At 34.7% G+C, this 21,149-nt stretch overlaps 2 protein-coding genes across 9 annotated transcripts in view; one reads left to right on the top strand and one right to left on the bottom strand.

Annotated features, from left to right (window-relative positions):
- The window catches only part of NEMP2 (nuclear envelope integral membrane protein 2), a 299,564-nt gene that overhangs the window by 133,613 nt on the left and 144,802 nt on the right, over positions 1 to 21,149 (bottom strand). The window lies entirely within an intron of this gene.
- Positions 1 to 21,149, top strand: part of NAB1 (NGFI-A binding protein 1) — a 38,693-nt gene that overhangs the window by 14,639 nt on the left and 2,905 nt on the right. For 4 of the 6 annotated variants that reach the window (XM_032480167.1, XM_032480172.1, XM_032480169.1 and 1 more), the window contains exons 3-7: positions 3,852 to 3,985; positions 6,570 to 6,621; positions 16,229 to 16,318; positions 17,915 to 18,077; positions 19,838 to 19,954. In XM_032480167.1, the coding sequence (XP_032336058.1) occupies positions 3,852 to 3,985; positions 6,570 to 6,621; positions 16,229 to 16,318; positions 17,915 to 18,077; positions 19,838 to 19,954 (556 nt within the window). The remainder of the gene's footprint in view (positions 1 to 3,851; positions 3,986 to 6,569; positions 6,622 to 16,228; positions 16,319 to 17,914; positions 18,078 to 19,837; positions 19,955 to 21,149) is intronic. The other 2 variants (XM_032480168.1, XM_032480170.1) reach the window with 1 other exon arrangement.

Genomic DNA, 21,149 nt, shown 5'->3' with positions numbered 1-21,149 from the left:
GTGAATCTGGTCCAGTAATATAGTTTAGGATAGAAGTTTATGAATGAGGATGCTTTCTTCAAACTAGTAACCGTCCAAGAGCTTGCTTGGTGGAAATTATGAAATCCTGAGGGAATTAAGGGAAAGAAGGTACTATTCAGTACCTTTTAGGTGTTATGATAATTTCTCATTCCTTCACTTGACTGTATAAAATGAGAGAAAGATTTTTTAAGTGTTGTGTGTTAAGTTACTTACTGTGATTGTGGAATTGTCTATTTGTCTTTGTGTTATGCAGTAACTTTATTAATCTTTAATAATGTGTTTTGTTTTAAAAACCTATTTTGTTTGATATTAGTATAAATACATGTGCTTTCTTTTTGTTAATAATTACTTGTTACATCTTTTTTCCATCCTTTTAGTCCTTCTGAATCTGTTTTAGATACAGCTCTTGTAAATACAAACAGTTGGATTTTTAAAAAATCCAGTCTTACTTTCTTTGTATTTTAACTGCAGCATTTGGTCCATTTACATTTATTATAATGACTGATGTTTTGAACTTATTTCCTTTATTTTATTTTGCATTTCTTCCCTTCTCCCTCTTTTTATCTCAGATTTACCACCTGGAATTTGTTTCCTTTAGCCTGAGGTGCATCATGTAGAGTTTTCTTAATGAAGGTCTGCTGATGCCAAACTCTGTCCTTCCACACCCCACTGTGCTATACAGTAGGAGCTTGTTGTTTATCTATTTTATATATATTAGTTAGTATTTGCAAATCTCAAACTTTGAGATACTATCTTTATTCATTTTGGCCTGAATAGTTCTTACTGTCATGCTGGCTCATTCATCAATGATTTTAGCACTGCATCAATTTAGGATGTTTTCCCTTTCTATTTTATCCAACATTTTTAGTTTTCTGTGACTGGGGGCAGTCATGGTACCCAGCCCTCCCTGTGCTGGAAGTGAAAGTCTTGATTGCCTTTGGAGCCTGCCTATCACACAGCATTCATACAGTATTTTTATGGTAACACTTACTTGAAACTTAATCAAAAGTTACAATCATTCGTTAAAGATTATAATAATTTTAACTATCAGTAAAGAAAATTTTTAAGTCTAGTTGTAAATGATAGAAAGCTAACTTTAAGAAATTTTTATAAGGTATAAATGAAGGTATAAATGGAATTTTGGTATTTTCAGTCATGAAAAGAGGAGGTAAGTAAACCAATGAGGGAGAATTATAGTTATAACAAAACTAGAAACTTAGAATTTTTTAGAAGTTAGCTTGGTGCTTACCTGAATGACTATTTTGGAGTATTTGTATCATTTTTCTTTTTAAAATAGATCATACTAGTTATTGATTTAATTATTAGCAACTGGGAGTATGAAATCTAGAAAATATTTACAGAAAATATATTTTTGAGAAGGAAGCTTGATGAATCAGCTTCTTCTTACAACTTGGGGTGAGCTTTCAGTATTTCTTCAGGCCCAAGTTTTCTACCAGAAGGCTCCCTGAGGGCTTGGTGAGTTCAGTCTACATTTTTGGTCCGTTGGAGCTTGAATTCAGTAACAAAGAATGTGTTTTGTTTGTTTTTCTTGGTTTCTGGTAGGATGATGGAAGGAATACTAGAACATTGTTTTCAGTTAATGTTGAAAAGTTGTTTTCTGTGGTTGTACAGGAACTGGTACCTCTGAAATGTCAATTAAAATATCTTACCGACAATCGGAAGCTCTCTATACTAATTTAGATTTATGAGTACAAAAAAGACACAGCTACATAAAAAGCAACTTGAGAAGGGTCTTTTAAGGTCATTGTAGCTTCCACGAAGCTGAAATTGAAGTTAATTTATTTAGGAAATTATTCTTTGAAGTGTATTTTAACTTTTAACTCCCAAAACAGTATGCCTTTCAAAAGCACTCAGGTAAGAAATTGATCTGTTGATGATTCTTTAGGAGAAGAGGAGAAGGCTGAAAATAAGTTCTTCCTATTATGCTTTTATATTCAGCTATGGGTTTAAAATAGGAAGCCTGGGCTTATTGTAACCTTGTCACCAGTAGCCACATTAAGGCATACCTGGGAGATACTGAAGGTTTGGTTCCAAACCACTGCAGTCAAGTGAGACACATGAATTTTTGGTTTCCCAGTGCATGTAAAAGTTATATTCACACTATACTGTAGTGTATTAAATGTGCAATGGCATTATGTCTAAAAAAATCTACATACCTTAATTAAAATACTTTATTGCTAAAAAAATGCTAACCATCATCTCATCTGACAACACAGGGGTGCCACAAACCTTCAATCTATAAAAATCACTATCTGCAAAGTGCAGTAAAGTGAAGGCGATAAAATGAGGTATGCCTATATTTGCCTGCATATAAGCTAGTGGAACTCACAGTAGGAAATCTGGGGAGGAGGATGTTAGATACCTGTATCACGCTATATGTCACATACCATAATGCATTCTAGGTGGTAAATAAACTTGTGGAAAAAAGAACCCATTAGACTAATTATAGGACAGCATTTATATGTAATAGGATGAGAAGAGAGTTTCTGTGCATGGCACCCAAAACAAAACTATAAGGCTAATGACAACTATGAAAAAATTAAAAACACCACCACTACATATGACGAAGAGTTAATGCTCTTAATACATAACAAATTCCTCAAGTCCTTAAAAAACAAAATAGTGCAGTAGAAGAAACAGGCAGTTGCCATGAGCAAGCAGATTTTAAAATAAGTCAAAAACATAAGGAAAAGTTTCAGTTTTATAGCCAAAGAAATGCAAATTATAGCCAAATATCATTGAGAACACATCAAATTGGTAAAGCTTTTAGATAGTAAAAGCTGGTCAGTGTTGGTCAAGATTCTGGGAAATGAACTAACTCTCCTTATAATTGTTGTTAGCATTAAGATTTGGAGCAACTTTTGTGAAAAGTAATTTGGTAAGATATATACTCTTAAGATTTAGTATATTCTGTGACTAAGAAGTCTATTTGTAATAATCATCAGTCAGCCAATATTTATTGCTCATACAACCCATGCCAGGTACTGATGTAAAGAAGCCAAGTCTCTGCCTTAGTATGTGAAAAGTAAAAAAATGCAGCATACGTAAATGAAAAAAAGGAGATTACATGTCTGTATTTCACAAAATTATGTGAAAAACATTTTCTAGTTTGTTAAACAAATGATAGATTTTGAATTTAGGATAACATTTTCTATTTTAAATTTTAGCATATGGTGTTTGGTCAACTAGCAGCTCTATACTGGCAGTATTTAACACTTACATGAAAGAGTAGAGTTAGATGAATTTTAGAGATCAAGTGACTCTAAGATCTTGATTTTTCCATTATAGCCCTAATTTGTGAAAACTGTCTTTTACTAAGTGATTTGATAAGTTTTTAACTAAAATCATTTAGTATTTCTTTCCTAAGAATTTTCATATCAGTTCACATTAAAAAAAAATCTGTCAGACCATGTATCCTTACTTTTAGATAAGGAAATATCACCATATCATATAATCAGATCCCTTGGGTTTTTCATAAGAAAAATGAGATGCAGAACATTTTTTTTAACTCTCTGTTTTGCTTATTTTCTATGATCTCTCCTACCTAAACAAAAATAAATAAACCATATAAATAAATAAAACCAAGATGACTACTTAGATCAGTTTGAGTTCTGAGAGATGGTAAATTATTTGATTTTCTCCTGAAATTAGGCAGTAGGACTAATTAGGAGTAAAGACTATCCTGATTTTCGTTAATTATGATTGCATTATATAATGATGTGACAGTTTTATTAAGTGAAACATTTTCCATATTGATGAAATAAAAATGTTTATAATTTTTACAAAAATTACTTTACTTGGACATGCAGCTTACTGTTAATGAAGCAGCTGCTCAGCTCTGTGTGAAGGATAATGCCCTGCTGACAAGAAGAGATGAACTTTTTGCCCTGGCCAGGCAGATTTCTCGTGAAGTCACCTATAAATATACATACAGAACCACCAAGTAAGTGTTTAATTAATTGGCAGTATTTTTGCATTGCTTGATAGAAGTAGAGCTTGAAACACCATCCATTGATAGAATATAAGCAATATCTGACAAAGCAGAAGTCTGATTATAGTTCTATAAAATTAAACAGTGAAGTGGCTTTTCAAAACATTGCTGGTGTGGTTTTTGTTGTTTTGGTTAGTCTTTTGTCTGTCTGTCTTCTGAAAGATAGTTGCCTAGCACCAGCATTGCTCTGGTAGTGGTTTTAGACATTCTTGCTTTGGTTTTGAGCATGATGATGGGATTTAGTCAGTCAGCACTTTATGGACTTATTTGTTTACCCTACAAACTTTGTGAACTTGTTGGACTTTCTGAGGAAGCAGAATGTTTCCTTTTGCAAGGTATTTGTGATCTAGTGAGATTAGCTAAATAGATAAAAAGACTCCTTTGCCTAGTATTTAAGGGAAAATTGGAAAATACTAGACTTCTAGCAAGTGGAATATGGAACGTGCATTTGAAATTAAAAACCTCATTTTGAAAAGCAGTGATGGTTTTAAAATTTAACGTAAACACACCATATTATTCTTCATCTTATCCTCACTTGAACCCTAAGCATTGCCTGCAGGTAAAGGACCATTTTGATTTTGTTCACTTGGTTCCACATGGACCCTGATTTGCAGTGCACCGTCAGCTGTGCCACTGCTTCTCTGAGTAGATGCTTTAGAGTAACTAAGTGTGTGTGCAAAGAACCACATCTTGAGCACCCTTCCCAGCTCCAGTAAATTACGTTCTGTGGGGATGGGGCCTTAGAATCCAAACTTTCACAAGCATCCCACATGATTCTTGGGCATATTCCAGTTTGAAAAACACTATTACAGGCACTTGCTATCGTCACCATTATTTTCCCCAACTCACAGCAACTTCATTTTCTACCCTGTCTCAAGAGCCCACGTGTTTACAAACTGGCAACAAGTAAAATTATGCAGACTAAATGAACAGGGGTAAGAATATACAGCAATATTATAGGATTATTTATAAGATTTTCTGAGTTAATCAAGGACTGATTTTGTGATTTTCTATTTTCTTTGCTGTATTTTACAAAATTTTCTTTCTGACTGCTTTATTTAAATAATTTTCTTTAATAAAAGTAATGCATGTACATGATTTAAGAAGTCATATAGTACATAAGGCTTATCATGAAACTTAGTGGTTCCCCTGCTCCATCCCCCTTCCTTCTTCTGAATACCATGCCCCAGAGGCAATTGCTTTCAAAAATTTTTAGCTGGTTTTTGTAGTTTTTATTTATATTTATATTTCTTTCCTTAAGTTAAATAATTTTAAAATACACAACAGTTTTACATTATTTAGAAGCCAAAACTATGTAAAGAGGTAGTGCAGAAAAGTTGCATTCCCATTCCTGTCTCTTTTTACGTCATTCCCTTCCTCAGTGTAGGTAATTTTTATTAGTTTCTTTTTTATTCTTTTAGTGTTTGCTTCTGTACATGCAAACAAATACAGTTGCCCACTTTTACCTTTTTTTTTCCAAGAAGCACTAATGAATTAATGTTACATTAATGAATTAATGTCTGCATTATTCTATATTTTGTTTCAACGTCTTGGAGATCTTGCTATATTAGTACATACACATCTTCTTCATTATTATTTTTTTTTACAGCCCCATGATATTGCATTGTGTAGATATACTATGATTCATTTAACCAGTTCCCTATTGGTGGGTACTTGAGTTGTTTCTATTCTATTTTTATTAAAGTATAGTTGATTTATAATGTTGTGTTAGTTTCTGGTGTGTAGCATAGTGATTCAGTTATATGTATATATATGCATTCTTTTTCAGGTTCTTTTTCATCCTAGGTTATTACAAGCTACTGACTATAGTTTCCTGTGTTGTACAGTAGGACCCTGTTGTTTATGAGTTGTTTCTATTCTTTTGTCATTATAAATAATACCACAGTAAATAACATAATACATACCATATTTTGTTGATTTTGAGATGTATTTTTCCACACTTTAACATCTTTTATATTGAGGTATAACTTAAAATTTATGGCTGGCCATAGTTTAATTGGCAGTAGTATTTCATGTATGTGTAGATGCTTCTGTGGGATAGATTCCCAGCAGAGGGATCCCTGGGTAAAGGGAAAACGCATCTATAGTTTTGATAGACAAAATGTATTTTAATGTCATGTAACCTTAGGCATTCATCTTAAATGATCATTTTTGTCATTTTATCCTAAATTGTACTTATCCATGAAGGAATATCATGGAATACAGTCCTCTCTGATTTTTTCCTTTTTCTTTATGTAACACCTATTGCGTACTTACTGAGTACTCTCTGTGTGAGGAGTTCTTAGGTGGTGGCTTTTTAAAATGTGTAATATAATTGTGTCTGCCTGTTTCCCTAATGTTAACCTAGAAGTGATGAAAAGTCTCTTTTTCATTATTTTAATGTTCATTATGAATGTCTTATTTCTGGTATCAGAGTTTCAGGGTTATATGTTTTGGTGGAAGCTTATAGATTGAGATGCCTTTTGAAAAAATTTATTACCTTCTCAAGTTTTTCTCTCTCTCTCATCCCCCTCAGATCAAAATGTGGAGAAAGAGATGAGTTATCCCCGAAGAGAATTAAAGTGGAGGTATGATTATGTATTACATTTTCTTACACTAATAATTGCTTACTAGCTCAAACTGAAAAAAAGGAATTCCTATCAGCTAGTGAAGAATGTGAATTGTAGATTCTTAAAAGCAATGTAGAATTTTATTGCTTTAAAGTGTCTGTGGTAGTCTAAACTCGGATACTCAGGAAGTTCTTAGAAGGAAACAACAATGATGAGCTCAATGTCCAGCTAATTTATCAAAGGTTGATTTGTAGATAGATGTTTTCTACAGATTTAAAATTCTTTTCTGGTTATACTGTTCCTTTTATAATTTTATTTACATCATTAATCATCTTATCACATACATTCAGAGGAGCTAAGATTCAACTTCTTTGTATTAACTATCTGAGAGAAGTTTAGTAGCTGCAAATTATGGAGACTTTACTGAAATTAAAAGCCTCTTTTAGAGATCATAGTTGAGGCTGTCCTTCTGATTTTTAGACCTGCAAGTGGTAAGGTAGGTTGAGCAAGAAAAATGTGCCTTTTTTTAGGGATCTCAGAAATACAGAATGGTTTCAGAACTGCTGCTCCTTAATTTGGATTGAATACTTTTTTTAAAGCCAGTCTACAGCAAAAGTCAGGCAGCTAGCTCTTTTTTTTTTTTTTTATTTTCCCTTGGGCAGGGAGTGGAGGTCGGTACTCTCTTAGCCATTCATTATTTAATGTCAAGTTAAAGCAAATAAGCTGTGTTTATCTACCCTAAATTTCCATCATCAAATTATTCTTACTAAGCATCTGTTTGTATATAATCTCTCATTTATACTAAAGCCAGAGTTAAGCCTTTAAAAACATAAATCCCTTTTCTTGCTTACATCTTTCCAGTGGCTTTCTACTGTACCTAGAATAAAATCTCCACTTTTCCCTGAGGCGTCTCAGACCCTGCTTGCTCTGACTCTGGCTTGCATCTCCAACCTCACCTGTTACCGCACTTCCCCATTCTTACTGTGCCCCAGCTCCACCGGCGGACTTTCTGTTCCTGGAACAAGTCAGACTCATTTGTGCCTCAGCACTCACCACTCCCCCTGCCTAGGTCTTTCTCTAGATCTTGACATGGCTTCAGCTCATAGCTGAGAATTTCCTCTGACTTCCCTGCTTCCCTTTCTAAAGGGGCACTGTTACCCCAAAATCACAGTTAAGCTCTTTGTCTTGTTTTGTTTTGTTTTCATAGAACTTACCAGTGTCTGAAACTATTATGTATTTGTTTTTAATTCGCTCCATTAGATGAGAATAGAGCTCTTATTTGTCCACTGCTTTATACTGTTTATAATAATGCCTTGAACTTCATAGGACTTAATAAAATGTGTTACATGAAATAATGAATGGCCATGGATAAACATCTTTCACTTATAAAAGCTTTAGCCAACAGCAGGGGTTCTCAAAGGAGAGAACAATTTTGTCCAAAAAGAACACATTTTAAAAAATTGTGCTTATATTTATAATCTACCTCACTGTTAGCTCTGGAATAATGTTTAAGATGGGTTAGCCTCACATACCACTCAAAGAATTTGTTACAATGATCTAAAAGGCCATTGAAAAAGCTAACTAGTGAAATAGTTTTCTCTTGTTGCACCCAAAGAAAATGAGAGAGGATCCCTGTGGATTTAGCTGTAAGTGACTCTACCTCTGGAAGGAAAGTCAGATACACAGAGAAACTGCCAAAAGGCATGTGCCATTGGAGGATTTACAGGAGAGAAGGTACAAAACGTACCCAGTGGCCAGGAAAAGTAGTCAGCTACTGGGTTAGAAGTTACACGTGTCTCTCTTGTCTCACCAGTGGCGCTCCATGTCATCATGATTCAGGCTGTTCTCACATGTAGTCCCCAGCTTCCTTTTTGTCTAGCTTCAGAGGTCATTAGTGAACACTGAAGTTTGAGATCATCTGTCTCATGGACTTTTGGTGCTATAGTGTTTTCTTGTTAGGCTGTATTAATATTAAGTCTTTCTGACCCTCTGAATGGCCCTGATCTGAAATGTAAGCAGATTGTTTCTGTATCCAGTTACAGTATTTTGAGTTTCTTTTAGTAGCTCAGAGTATTAGGTTATAGTATTAGATGTGACCCTCTATTCCTTTATCCTCTGCTAGAGATAACTGAATTATAGTTCTATATGGTTAGTTTATTACTTTATACTAGACTTCACAAAGCCATTTGAACAGTCGCAGATTGAGAATTAAGATAACCAGTGTTGCCTTTTTCTGTGAATAACAATTCTAACCCCTTCCGAATAAGAATAGTAACTAATCAACCCCAACTGTCTTTAAATGCTCTTAAAGACACTAAACTCTTATTTTTGTTCCCCAGAAAAGGAGATTTTAGCTTTGAATTTAGGACAGTAGTTTACTTTTTTGTTGGTTTGTTTTAATTTTGTCTTGTTTTTGCTTAGTTTTTTTTAAAAGCTTCTGTATTGCAGAACATCAGTATCTCTTCAAAATGTGTATTATGCATGTGTGTATAATGCCTACAGATGTATATTGTATAATGTGTAATCCTTTGCAGAATATACTATATTGGCATAAAGCCTTGTCTAAATTCTCTTGTGGTATATTCTAAATTGAATTTGAGGTACTGGCGTTGTTCATTTGATTCTGGAAGCTGATATGAAGGTAGTTGGTATTTTGCCGTCTTGGGTTACTACTCCCTTAAGAAGACATTTCACCAGCTATTAGTGCTTCATCCATGTCTCCCTTCTCTCTGGCTGCTGAGGAGGGGGAGAATTTCTGGCATCAGAAGAGATTAGGGGAGGCTTTATTGGAGGAGGTATCACCTGAGCTGGGTTTTAAAAGAAGGGTAGAATTTGAGAAGGTAGGTATGTGGGGTGGAGGGTGGAGGGGCATTCCAAAGAAAGACCATTGGCAAAGACACAGAGGTAAGAAAATAATCTGCGCATTTAGAGAACAGTGAGACCAGTTTGTCCAGAATGTGTGGCTGACACATAGGACATCATAAGTAAAACTAGAAGAATTTCAGAATTCTTTGAACATACTGTTTGTCTTATTTTATCTGAGTATTTGTTTTTGCAATTCTTGGCTCATTATCTATTAAGGAAAAGTAATATAAAAATAAACTTAAGCTTAGCCCATTGTAAAGTAGTATAACAGATTCCTAATTACTAGGCCCAAATTAATGAGACCCTTTTTCTCTTCCTTTACATCTTAATTTTTCCAAAATCCTTGACAACAGCCAATGAGCATACATGCCAAATTGCCAAGTTTTTTGAATCTTAAAAAGACCATTTTTATAAGGACAAAAAAATATAATATCTAGTAGATAAAATAGAAATAACTCAAAGTAGGTATGTAACGGAAAGAGAAGCTTCTTGTATGCTGTTTTCAGTGCATTAGGGTACACTAATAAAACTAGTGCTTTGTTCAAGCCCAGTAGTTATTTTCTCATTGCTAAATGCTGTATTTTCCTGGTCTGTCTGTGATGGTTTGGGTGGAATTAAGTTTTAAAATCCTTGTCTGGTTTTTCTCCTCTTATTGTATAGTCGGTGGTTTCCCTCTAAGGATAGCTGTTTGTTCGGTGGTGGTGGTTGTTTAATACCAGTATACGTGTTATATGAAGTACTGAGGACAATTTCTCATCCTTAAATAGTGTTCTTCCTACAGGGCATGTAAGATATTAAAAAACATAGAGATTTTGAACTTTTTTCTATAATTCCTAGAATATATTAGATAGACACAGAGGAAGAAGCCTGTTAGCTTCAGGAGGCCTTACCAGGGTGGCCCATTATCTGGAATGAAGCCTAGGGGGAAAGCCTCTTTAGCCCTATATGTTAGTGTAGGGTTTGGGAATATTTCTCCTCCCGAGGCTAGATGAATAGATTGTCCACCTGGAACACAAACCTCTGTATGAATCCACTTCCAGCTAAAATGTAAATGGATTATATTTATTCTTTTCTTTTTCATCAGAGACCTCAAATCTAGCTCTGGGTCAGTTGTAAAAATAACTGTTTTTCTAGAATCTGTTACATGCCTATCACTGCTACGCATTTGAAATATATTATTATTACAGACCTTGTCTATTCTATATGGAGGCTTTATGATTTCTGTTTACAGCCAAAGAGAGACCCAGAAATGATCAGGACCTTTCCTGACTTTCTACATTTCTATCTAGTGGCAGAGCCAGGGATTCAAATCTAGGTCTGACTTCTAGACTTGAAAGCAGTACCACCTTCCTGGGTGCTAATAAGGATTCACAAGACATCTTAGGTGTGAAAACTGCTACCTGGATTATACCTTTTCTCCTGCTAGTCTGGAAATAAAGGCAAAGTGTGCACAGGACTGGTAGTCTTTGAACAAGGGGGAAGGAACGGCAGTTGTTTTCTAATCCAAAGATGTTTAACAACATTTACACGTTTTTAGTAGGAAATGTAACATTATAAATTACAAAATGTATTTAAATATAAAACACCACCATTTGACATATTAATTTTTCAGAATGATGAAAAACAATGTGTTAGGAAGATAAAGTCCCTGGCACTCTTGTGTTCCCCTCATTAGTTTTTTTAAACATTAGTTATAAGTAGGTTCGGTTGATGTCTCTTCTTTTTCATTAAGAACATATCCTATGACAAACCCTGTCATTGCCGCTAGTGTCATAAGTAATATCTTAGAGGAGAGGAAGGATGTGAAAAACAACCAGTCTCGGCCTTGGCAATGGTGGCTGACTAAATGGACTGTTAACTGTTTGGATCTCATCTGTCTGCTGAAATTGCTGTGGACTAGGCAGAGAGATAGGAGGTGACAGCACTCTTGATCCTTTGTGGGCTGGGAGTGCAAAGCAATCAGAGATAACTGGATGAAAGAAATGAAGTTTGTTAATAGGGACCAGAGAAGTCAGAGAATTGGGGCTTGAAAAAGAAAGATTTAGAGGAAACATCTGCTGGCAGTTCCATTGGGGTGGGGGTGGGAGCGTGAGGAAGCGGGAGGGAAGAGGGTCAGAATCTCCACCTACGTTGTCACTAAGCTTCTTGAAGAGAAAGCAGGTCTGATTTGATGCAGATTCTTCCCCTCTGGATCAGAAAAACAGAAGCATTACAATCTGCTATTCATATAGAAAGTGTGAGTAGAAAAAAAAAAATGCACGTGTGAGGCTTGAGAACATCTGCTGGAACAAGTCATTTTAAAGACAGCTAAGCAGTGCCTTCAAAGCAACTGCTAGTATTTGGTGGAAAGGATGAGGAGAAATGGGGGTGGAGACCAATGAGATGAGAGTAATTAGGTCATGAACAGCATCCCACCCTGTATCTTTTATTTTCTCAGTGCTCAGACTCAAGAGTCTCTCCAGTCAGGGAACACTGTGATTAATGGCAGCAGCCAAGAATATGACAAGAAGATAAATTGCTCATAGCATGGTACAGCTGGTTCCTGGGAAAAAAATCTTGAGAGACTTAGAACAAAAGTCCTGCACCAAACATAATGTGAAAGAGACCATCTTCTTGGGAATGTTCTCACTTTTATTTCTGTGTCATATATTTTGGGTACCTTATATTTTATGAAATGATAGCTACTCAGGCCAGCAGTTTTCCGATGCATGATGAACTGTCAGACTGGGAGAAAATCAGAATGAGTAATGTACCCAGTTGCAGAGAGCCACTGGTCTTTGTTATTTATTGTTATTTATTGCTGATTGCATGCTTGTATTTCTCTTTGTTAATGATGGAGCAGTGTCCATTTTCTAAGAACTTTTACATGTAGTGTTTGAAGTTCCCCCTTCCAGCTTTCCAACATTCTCATGGTTAATAATCCTGATAATGATGCCACCATAGATTTGTATAGCAGTGTGTACTTTTCCCGAGATTTACCATTTGCATTACTTCATTTAATCCCCACGAATTTCTGTTGAGCAGGTAAAGCAGTGATTTAATCTCCATTTGAAAACTAGGAACACTGGAAATAATGAGGTTAACTCTCTTCCATGAGATCACATACCTAGTTCCTAACATGAGAAAATTAGATCACTCCTTTCTCCTGCATGCTCCTTCAAAGACAGTATCGAGATAACTGGAGCTCCTGGTAGTTCTGGCCTGGGCTCACTCCACTCAAGGCCTGTCGATGAGCTGGAACTTTCCAGTCTGACTTTACCCCAAGTTCCAGAGTTAGTGGAGGTCTCACCAACAGATCGGACTCAACATCTCCTCAACTGAATTCATCAACTTTCCACTCTCTCCAACCTCCTGGTCCTGAGTCTCTGATTCTGCTGAATGTTATCACCGAATTCCCAGTTGCCAAAGTCGTCTCTCAGGAGTTCATGTATTTCTCTGTCACATCTGCCATTGTCTGAGGCTAGGGCGCTAGTATCTTGTGTTCACTGTAGCCCTCTAGCCACCATCCTTGACCCCCCCAACCCCCCACATCACATTCAGATTCAGATTAGGTTTTCTAATCTGATTAGTCTTTTCCCTAAGACCTTCCATGACTTCTCTTTGCATTTAAGATAAAATCTAAAATAAAATCTAAAATTCTTAACATGGTTTACAAGGCCTCACAGAATTTGGCCCTGGGTATCCAATTTCTCAAACCACCCTCTCTTTCTCAGTATATTCTCTTTGTTATCATATTAAATATTTTCCCGTTTCCCCAGGATATACTGTTCTTTTTGCCTCCAGGCCTTTATATATAAAGGTGCTCTCTTTCCCTAGAGAACTCTCCTTCCAGGTCCCACCCAAGGCATCATGCCCTCTGGGAGGCCTTCCCTGACACACTGTTCTCCCCTGTGCTCTGGATCTCTTTGTCCATTTCCCTTCAGACTGTGCTTGTCAGAAGGGCAGAAGCCATTGTATCCCCAGCATTGAGTTCAGAGGATAGAACCTATTAGGCAAACAAGATTAAATGAATAAACAAGTGTTTCTAGATTTCCATTTTTTTTTCCACTAAAATAGTTCCCCACCAATATGGTCAGTATTCCCTTGCTGATTTTAGTGTCAAATGCCTAGCTCATTCTCTAAGATATTAATACTATGTAAATATTCCTAAAATTTATCTTATTCCCCCTGTATCATAGAGCTATAGTAATATCACTTATAGCATGCTATTTTTTTTTCACTCTGATTAAATATAGTGGCTTTTGGAGATAACTTAGTTAATATCAGTTACAGACTTTTATTGGGTTAATTTCTGTGTACCAAGCACTGTGCTAAGTGTTTCTCACAAACTTTTTTCTTCTTTAAAATGGTTCTAAAGTTAGCTGGGTACTAAGGTTATCCCTATTTTAACAGATGAGGAAACAGACACTGAGAGATGAAGTAATCTGTCTAGTATCACAGCAAATAAGTAGTAGAATTCGGATTTTAACTCAGTGCAAATTATAAAGTTAAACCAGTTCAGCTGATGAAAAACAAGAGCTATAGGAGAAATGCCTCAATTTACTGTAGTAAGTTCATAAAGGTGGCAACTCTAGGATTTTGTGGTTTTCACGTAGGCTTTGAAGCCAATGTCTGTCACTGTAAAATGAGGGAAACCCAAGGTTGTTTGTGTGAGGATTAAATGAGATAATTGTTGTAAAATATAGGACACAGTCAGGAACTGGTTCATTGTGGGCACCTGGAAAATGATAGCCACTCTGGTTGTTGTTTTCCAAGTGTGCTAGCTTCCTCATTGAACTTTAGAACTTTAGGGTTTGCTAAAGATAAAGCTGGATTTTTAGATCTAAATAAATTCTTAGGAGAACAATGGAATGACCAAGAATAGTACTTTTCCTCTAGATTTAAAGTATATACACTTGTATAAAATTTATTCTAGCTCAGCTAATGATTATAGTCTATACATTTCTCTAAGACAAGGGTCCTTGGTCTTGGGCCTAGAAAAGTGGCTATTTTTAGCAGTTTTAAAAGGCTGATTGTATATCAACCCACCATGAAGCTACAAGATTATTTCAAGATGTTAAATTTATTTGCTCTTAACTCTAATTATTTTATTGCAAGTATTTGAAATTTAAAAAATAGGAAATGAATTATTAGGAAATGAATTTTGGTAGATGAAATATTTGAAAACATGAGATTTGCAGTGGAGAAATAGTCTTTTGAAAAGACCCTGATGGGGAAAATTTTTTGAACCATTATCTCATATTTCAAATAAGATAAATATTTTGTCATTATTACATCTTTTTCTGTTGTATTATTACACAGTAACTTTGGTTTTTCATTATGCACCCTTTGCTACAAATATACAGCTTATCAGATAAGGAGACAAATGTTTTGGAGGTTAATGACAGCATCTGTGAGGAGATCTTAAGTAGTTTTCAGTAAAATTATTAAAACCATGCTATCATAATGTTTGTAGTTATAAATTTCATGTGGAGCCCTAAGCAAGCAAGCAAAAAAAAAAAACTTGATAAAATTAGTATATGGATTGGCACTAATATATATAAAGTATAAAATGGAAATAATATAATTTGAAGTGTTGTCCAGGAGTAGAGAGCCCCAGTAAGCTCTATTTAATACAAGAACTTAGTATATGCTGATAAACACATTCAGCAGTTATTATATGCTGAAGGCAATATCTCATTTGCTTTATCTCACAAGAGCCCTAGTAATTCTTTTATCTTTATTTTTCATATGAGAAAACTAAAGTTGGGAAAGGTTAAGCTATTCATTCGGTGTCATGTAGCTGTAAGTAGTGGTGGAATCAGAACAGGAGTGCAGGTCTTTGTAATTCCAAAGCCCGTCACCTGTCAGGTGAAATGGTAAAGGAGAAATCACAAGTCAACATGGAAGAATTCTGCAGACATTTAGGTCAGGAATTTGCTTTGGATGTTCACATTACATATAACAAAATAAATTCCAGGTGGGTTAGAGAGTTAAATTAAAAAACAGAAAAACAATAAAATAAAGCTCTAGAAAACTAGAAGGTAGATTTGAGTAGTTCTCAAATCTCTAAAGCAGAATGCCTTTCTGAATTGTGTAACAATAGAAGAAACCACAAAGTAAAATATAAGTATATACAACTACAGTGTATAAAATGTTAAAAATTGATTATCAAAACAAAATATATATTGACAAAAATTAAGAAAACACCACCTAGCTCTGGCATGGAAAACTGTCATATATTGCTTTTGATACGATAAGCCAGTAAAGGCCCTTGAGGAAAAAGTATGTGAAGGACATAAAAATGTTCATCCTTTTGCACTAATTCTGCTTCTGGGAATCTATTGTATTAGATAATCTAAACTATGGGGAAATGCTATTTCCATAAAAATATTTTTGTAATGTTTTTCACAAAACAAAAAATAAAGAAAGTAATCTAAATGTCCAATATGAAGGTAGTGATTAAGTAGTCAAAACACTAGATGAAATGTTAAATAATCATTGTTATCAGTGATCATAAAGCCTATGTTCCAGTGTCAAACTGCGGATGTATCAACTTTTTAATTTTTTTCATTTATGTTTTTACTGAGGTTACAGCTATAGAAATAAAGTAATTGTACCATAAAAGATGGAAATGAAATATTATACATTAAAATCTTAAATCATGATCATTCAAGTCATAGGATTAAGTTGGATTTCTTTGCTTTATTTTCTGAGTTTTTGATAATATGGTTATTTTATTTACAAACTAAGTAAAAAGGGCATATCCTTTGACCCACAGGATGGGTTTGCAGACTTTCAGGACTCCGTGCAAACACTCTTCCAGCAGGCTAAAGCCAAGAGTGAGGAACTCGCTGCTATTAGTTCACAGGTAACGTAAACCACTAGTTAATATTTCATAACACTGTGTGCAGGTTAAAAAGTCAATGGCTGCTTCGAGTAGCTTCAGTTTTGAGCATCCGAAGACTGAATTTATTTCTGGTCGTTTTAAAAAGTCATCTGATCCACAGCTGCATCAACAAGACAGCAGTATCAACTTGGTTTGATTTGGTTTATGAGCAGAATCTGATTGCGTGCTACTTATTTATTCTTTGTAGTTTTGGAAGGAAGTAAGACAGATTCTCTGCTTAAGAAAACTCAGAAGAAGCAACTGGATAACAGGAAAATGGCCATGTTGACTATGGCTGTGTGTAATACAACTCTGAGATGAGATAGTTCTAGTTCTCAACAAAATATTAATAGTCAGCATTGTCGCTGTTGTTGAACCGTTTCAATTCATGTATAATGAAAAATTATTAAATTAATATACAGCTTCAGGTGCTTTTGCTACTAAGTTATTTAATTATGTACACAGAAATTAACATTTAAAAAAGTCATTTCTGCATCCACACCTTTTAGAAAGAACTGTTTTATTCCTGTTGATCTCCCTAGTGACTGCTTTTAGTCGGATTTGGTACTGCCAAGTTTTGTGTTTTTGTGTTAAGAGGATGAAAAACTACATTTCCCCCTCAGAAATCTTATTGAAATTTTATCAATTACTTAGTAAGAAATTTAAATGAATTGAAGTTATCATTCCTTTTGGTCTGGTTTATTTGCATTCAGAAAAACAGTATAAACTTTATCCTATTCTATAAATTAATATATTTCACCTATTGATTTTTGCTGCTGTGAATTAGGATTGTTTGTAACCAATGTTAGTTAGCAGATTCCTTATACTCCTCTTTTGTATAGCATTTTTACTATTACCTCCTGGGCAAAATATCACAAATACACTGCTTTGAATGTTACAGTAGGTAATTTAGAGCAGTGCATAGAACAGGACTTACTACATAAATTTATATGTCAGACAACTAATAGTACTTTGAAACGTGTCTTTTTATGGTTGGTTGGGAAATACTGCAGTTTCAGTCCATGATGAAGATGAAAGATCCTCGTTGGCACTGATGTTTTCCTGCATAATTCGCATTGTTTAATTTTGGTGGGAGGTGTGTTTGTCTTGTTCTTCTAGACAGCGTTTTACACCTTTTCTCCCCCAAACACACTGTCATCATATCAGAGTTTGTGTCGTGCCAGATCCTAAAATAAAAATGCCAGGACTTCACCCTGTGTGTTAGAAGCAGCTTATAGCAGATGTTGCTGTTGCTCTGAGGTTCCTTTTTAAAAAATCTTTAAAAGATCTCAGTACTTTGGAAAACAAAGCTAAGGTTATTTTGCTTTTGAGCTAAAATGGAAGTCTCTTTATAGGATTGAGCAGAAAGCTGTTTTCCTTTTGTATGAAATCCAACATTCTGTGTTGTAACATGATGATACAGACGTCAGTGCGTATTTAGGGAACGTGTATACCACATGAAGTGTGAACTAATTTTAATGAATACTAAATATATTTTCTGGAGTCTGAAATTGGCATCTTTAAACCATTAAAAAATCTAGAATGTTTTAGTTATTTTATTTTTGCTTTACTTACTAGCAGCCTGAAAAGGTGATGGCAAAGCAGATGGAGTTCCTTTGCACCCAAGCTGGCTACGACAGACTGCAGCATACTGAAAGAAGACTGTCTGCAGGACTTTACAGGCAAAGCTCAGAAGAGCACAGCCCTAATGGCTTGACTTCTGATAACTCTGATGGACAAGGTACATGTTTAGAGTGACCCACACCTTCAGATCTGGCTACTCTGTGCACTTCAAAGAGAAACAAACTGCTAATTTTAAAAACCTGATATTTTGTGGAGATGATTTTACAGGTTGTCTAATCAAAATTAATTTTTAAATTGTCCCTTTTTCTAAAAAGGAAAGAATTCTTCCTGCAAATTTAATTTGTGAAGTTTTTTTTTCTTTTCTTTTTTTCCTTACTATCCTTAAACGATAGCTGGCACGTGTGATTGCCTTTTGTAGAGGGTGGATGGGAATGGGAGATATAAACAGTACAGATCATTTTTCCCGTAGAAATAGATTCCATGGGAGATGTTTATCATTGTTTAAAAGATTAAAACTTTGTCTTTTTTAGACTGTATAACCAGATTTGTCTAAAATATGTAATGTTTAGTTCCTAAGAGAATGTGGTAACTGCTTCTAAAGTACTATGCCAGGGTACAGAGATTTGAAGAGACAGGATAAGAGTGGAGAGACTTGTAGACATTTTGTCTTTAGGCTTACCATTGGCCTGCAGTCCCTCTGAGAATATTTTGTGTGGTTGTATACTTTGGGAATTGTTCTCTTAAAATCTTAGGTATAGAAAGCTTTGATTCCTTAGTTTTTTGTTTGTTTTACCATTTAAAAAATTGTTTCTTTTTTTCTTTTTCTTCTTCTTTTTTTTTTTTGTATTCATACATGAAGAAAATTCCAAGTCATTGTCATTCACTCATTCAGCAAGTATTTTTTTAGTATCTCCTGTGTGTCAGGCACACTTCTAGGTACTGAGATGCAACAGTGAATAAGATAAAGTCCCTGCTACACTGCAGCTTACACTTGAGTGGAGGGAGATGTATAGTATATAAGTATAGAAATATATCCTCTAGTTTCAAATAGTGATAGTTTTTGAAGAAAAACCATTTTGAGGGTCTTCTTTTTTTAGAGAGTGGTTACTGTAGTCAAAAAAAAATTTCTTTCTAAGTAAGAATACAGTCTTAACCAGCATTACATGTAAAACATTACATGTCAGCAGATCAGAGTACTGGCAGAGAATTTTTTTCCTTTTTTAAGTATTATAGAAACTTTTTAGTAGAAGTCTTGTTTAACTTCTCCAGTCATCCTTGACAGTTAAGACTAGAGTTAAGAAGCCAAGGCATTAATGAAAGATTTGATGACTATTTGTGACACCGGGATAGTCCAGACTATAGCAGTAATTTGCTAAGTGTGATGCATTTAGATTTATGATAGAGAATATGCTTTGGTGTATGAAGCATTTTTTGCCACATCTGTGCTAATTACATTTTTTTTTTCATGAATTTGCCACAGGTTTTGTTGTTAATTGTTGTTGTTTTTAATAATAGACAACTGGCTTGAAGCCATCTCTGTCTGTCTAGTGTTTTCTACTATGTGGTTAATGACCTGCCTTGGTAAATGGTTGCACTAGTAAGAAAATGCCCTGCAGAGGTGATGCATTTTCTGCCAAGATTGGAGTGCATACTGGAAATCTCAGTCTTTTGTTTAGCTTAGGATTAGCTCTTAAGAATATTCTGGCAGAATTGTAAATCTTGAGACTAGCATGAATTGTCATTTTCCTCTTAAATTGTTATTTTAAATATTTCTCCAACTATTATTTAAATTCCTCAGTATCTGTTGACTTTGTTATTCATTTCCTAGTGAGTGTTCAGACAATTGTGGAAACTTATTTTTAAGAAAAACTGATGTGTTTTTAATATTATTCATATTGCTTTTTTCCTTTTCATTAGGAGAAAGGCCTTTAAATCTCCGAATGCCTAATTTACAGAACAGACAACCCCATCATTTTGTGGTGGATGGGGAGCTGAGTAGACATTACTCCAGTGAGGCGAAGTCCCACTCGTCAGGTGAGAATGTGCGATATGATTAAAGGGAGTAATACTTGAATAAAACATCTTTAAACTCTAATCTCCTACTTCCCATTGTTCCCCTCCTCAAAAAAGGTCATTGCTAATAATGTTATAGTCAGTTTTCTCCCCTTGGAAATAATAGATAGCCACATTAATAGCCAGTCTTTTTGAGAACATAGTTTCCAAAGAATTGACAGGGAAAAAACTCTTGAAGTTGAGATTATTTTGATTAGCTAACATGAATGATGACTTCTATACGGAATCTAAACCAGATAATAAACAGCTGCTTTAAGGTATGTAATTCCCTTTTCCAGCCTTTCATAATATGAAATTGATGGATTATATGTTTGCTGTCAGGCTAAGAAAACCTTATATACCAAAATCTAGATTTTTCATGCAGATGCATTTTGGGGATGATACTTGTATTTCAGAAGTAAACTCAACTCCATAGAAGGACAAGCTGTTCCTTACTATTGTCTGGTGTTCTCATGTTTTTATCTAAGTAAAGTGAGTTAGACAAAATTAAAGTGTTAGAGACCAACACCAGTTGAAAGAATTCAGGATTGTTCAGTCTTTGAGTTTTAGGAGTCACCCGAAGTCAGTTATTTCATCTGTAAAATAGAAATAATTTCTTCCTCATAGAATAGTTACAAGGATTGTACAAGATAGTGTATATGAATTGCCTGGCTGATACGAATGCAATAAATGGTAGCTACTATTTTTATTCCTCTTTTTATACTAAATTTAAAATCCACTTCTGTATAGAGAGGGTAAATTCATAAACTGAAATGCCTAATTTCAGATAAGCTATTAATATTGGTTACCTTTCTAAAATCCTTTTAAAAGTGTGTGTTCACACACACATATGCATGTATATGTATCCCCCAGTATTAGTACTTTATGTAAATACTACATTTTATTGCCATTCTGTATTGTTTGTTGGAGGTTGAAATAACCATACACGTAACTCCAAGGAATGACTTCTTATGAAAGTAGAATCTTCATTCTTTTTTCTCTATTTCTCCCACCTTAAGGTTTTTTCATGGCTGGAGAAACTTTTAAAAATAATTCCATGTAAACATGGAAGATGCTTTTCTTGTCTCATGTCTTCATTGGTAGTAAATATTTTAGCCAGTAACTTTGCTGTATATGAATGACCAGTTTTATGTATTTTATTTATTACTTTGGACCA

The sequence above is a fragment of the Camelus ferus genome, chromosome 5 (genome assembly GCF_009834535.1).
Source record: "Camelus ferus isolate YT-003-E chromosome 5, BCGSAC_Cfer_1.0, whole genome shotgun sequence".
NCBI classification, from domain to species: domain Eukaryota; kingdom Metazoa; phylum Chordata; class Mammalia; order Artiodactyla; family Camelidae; genus Camelus; species Camelus ferus.
Note: the sequence above shows the minus strand (reverse complement) of the source record. Positions and strands in the feature narration are given on the sequence as shown.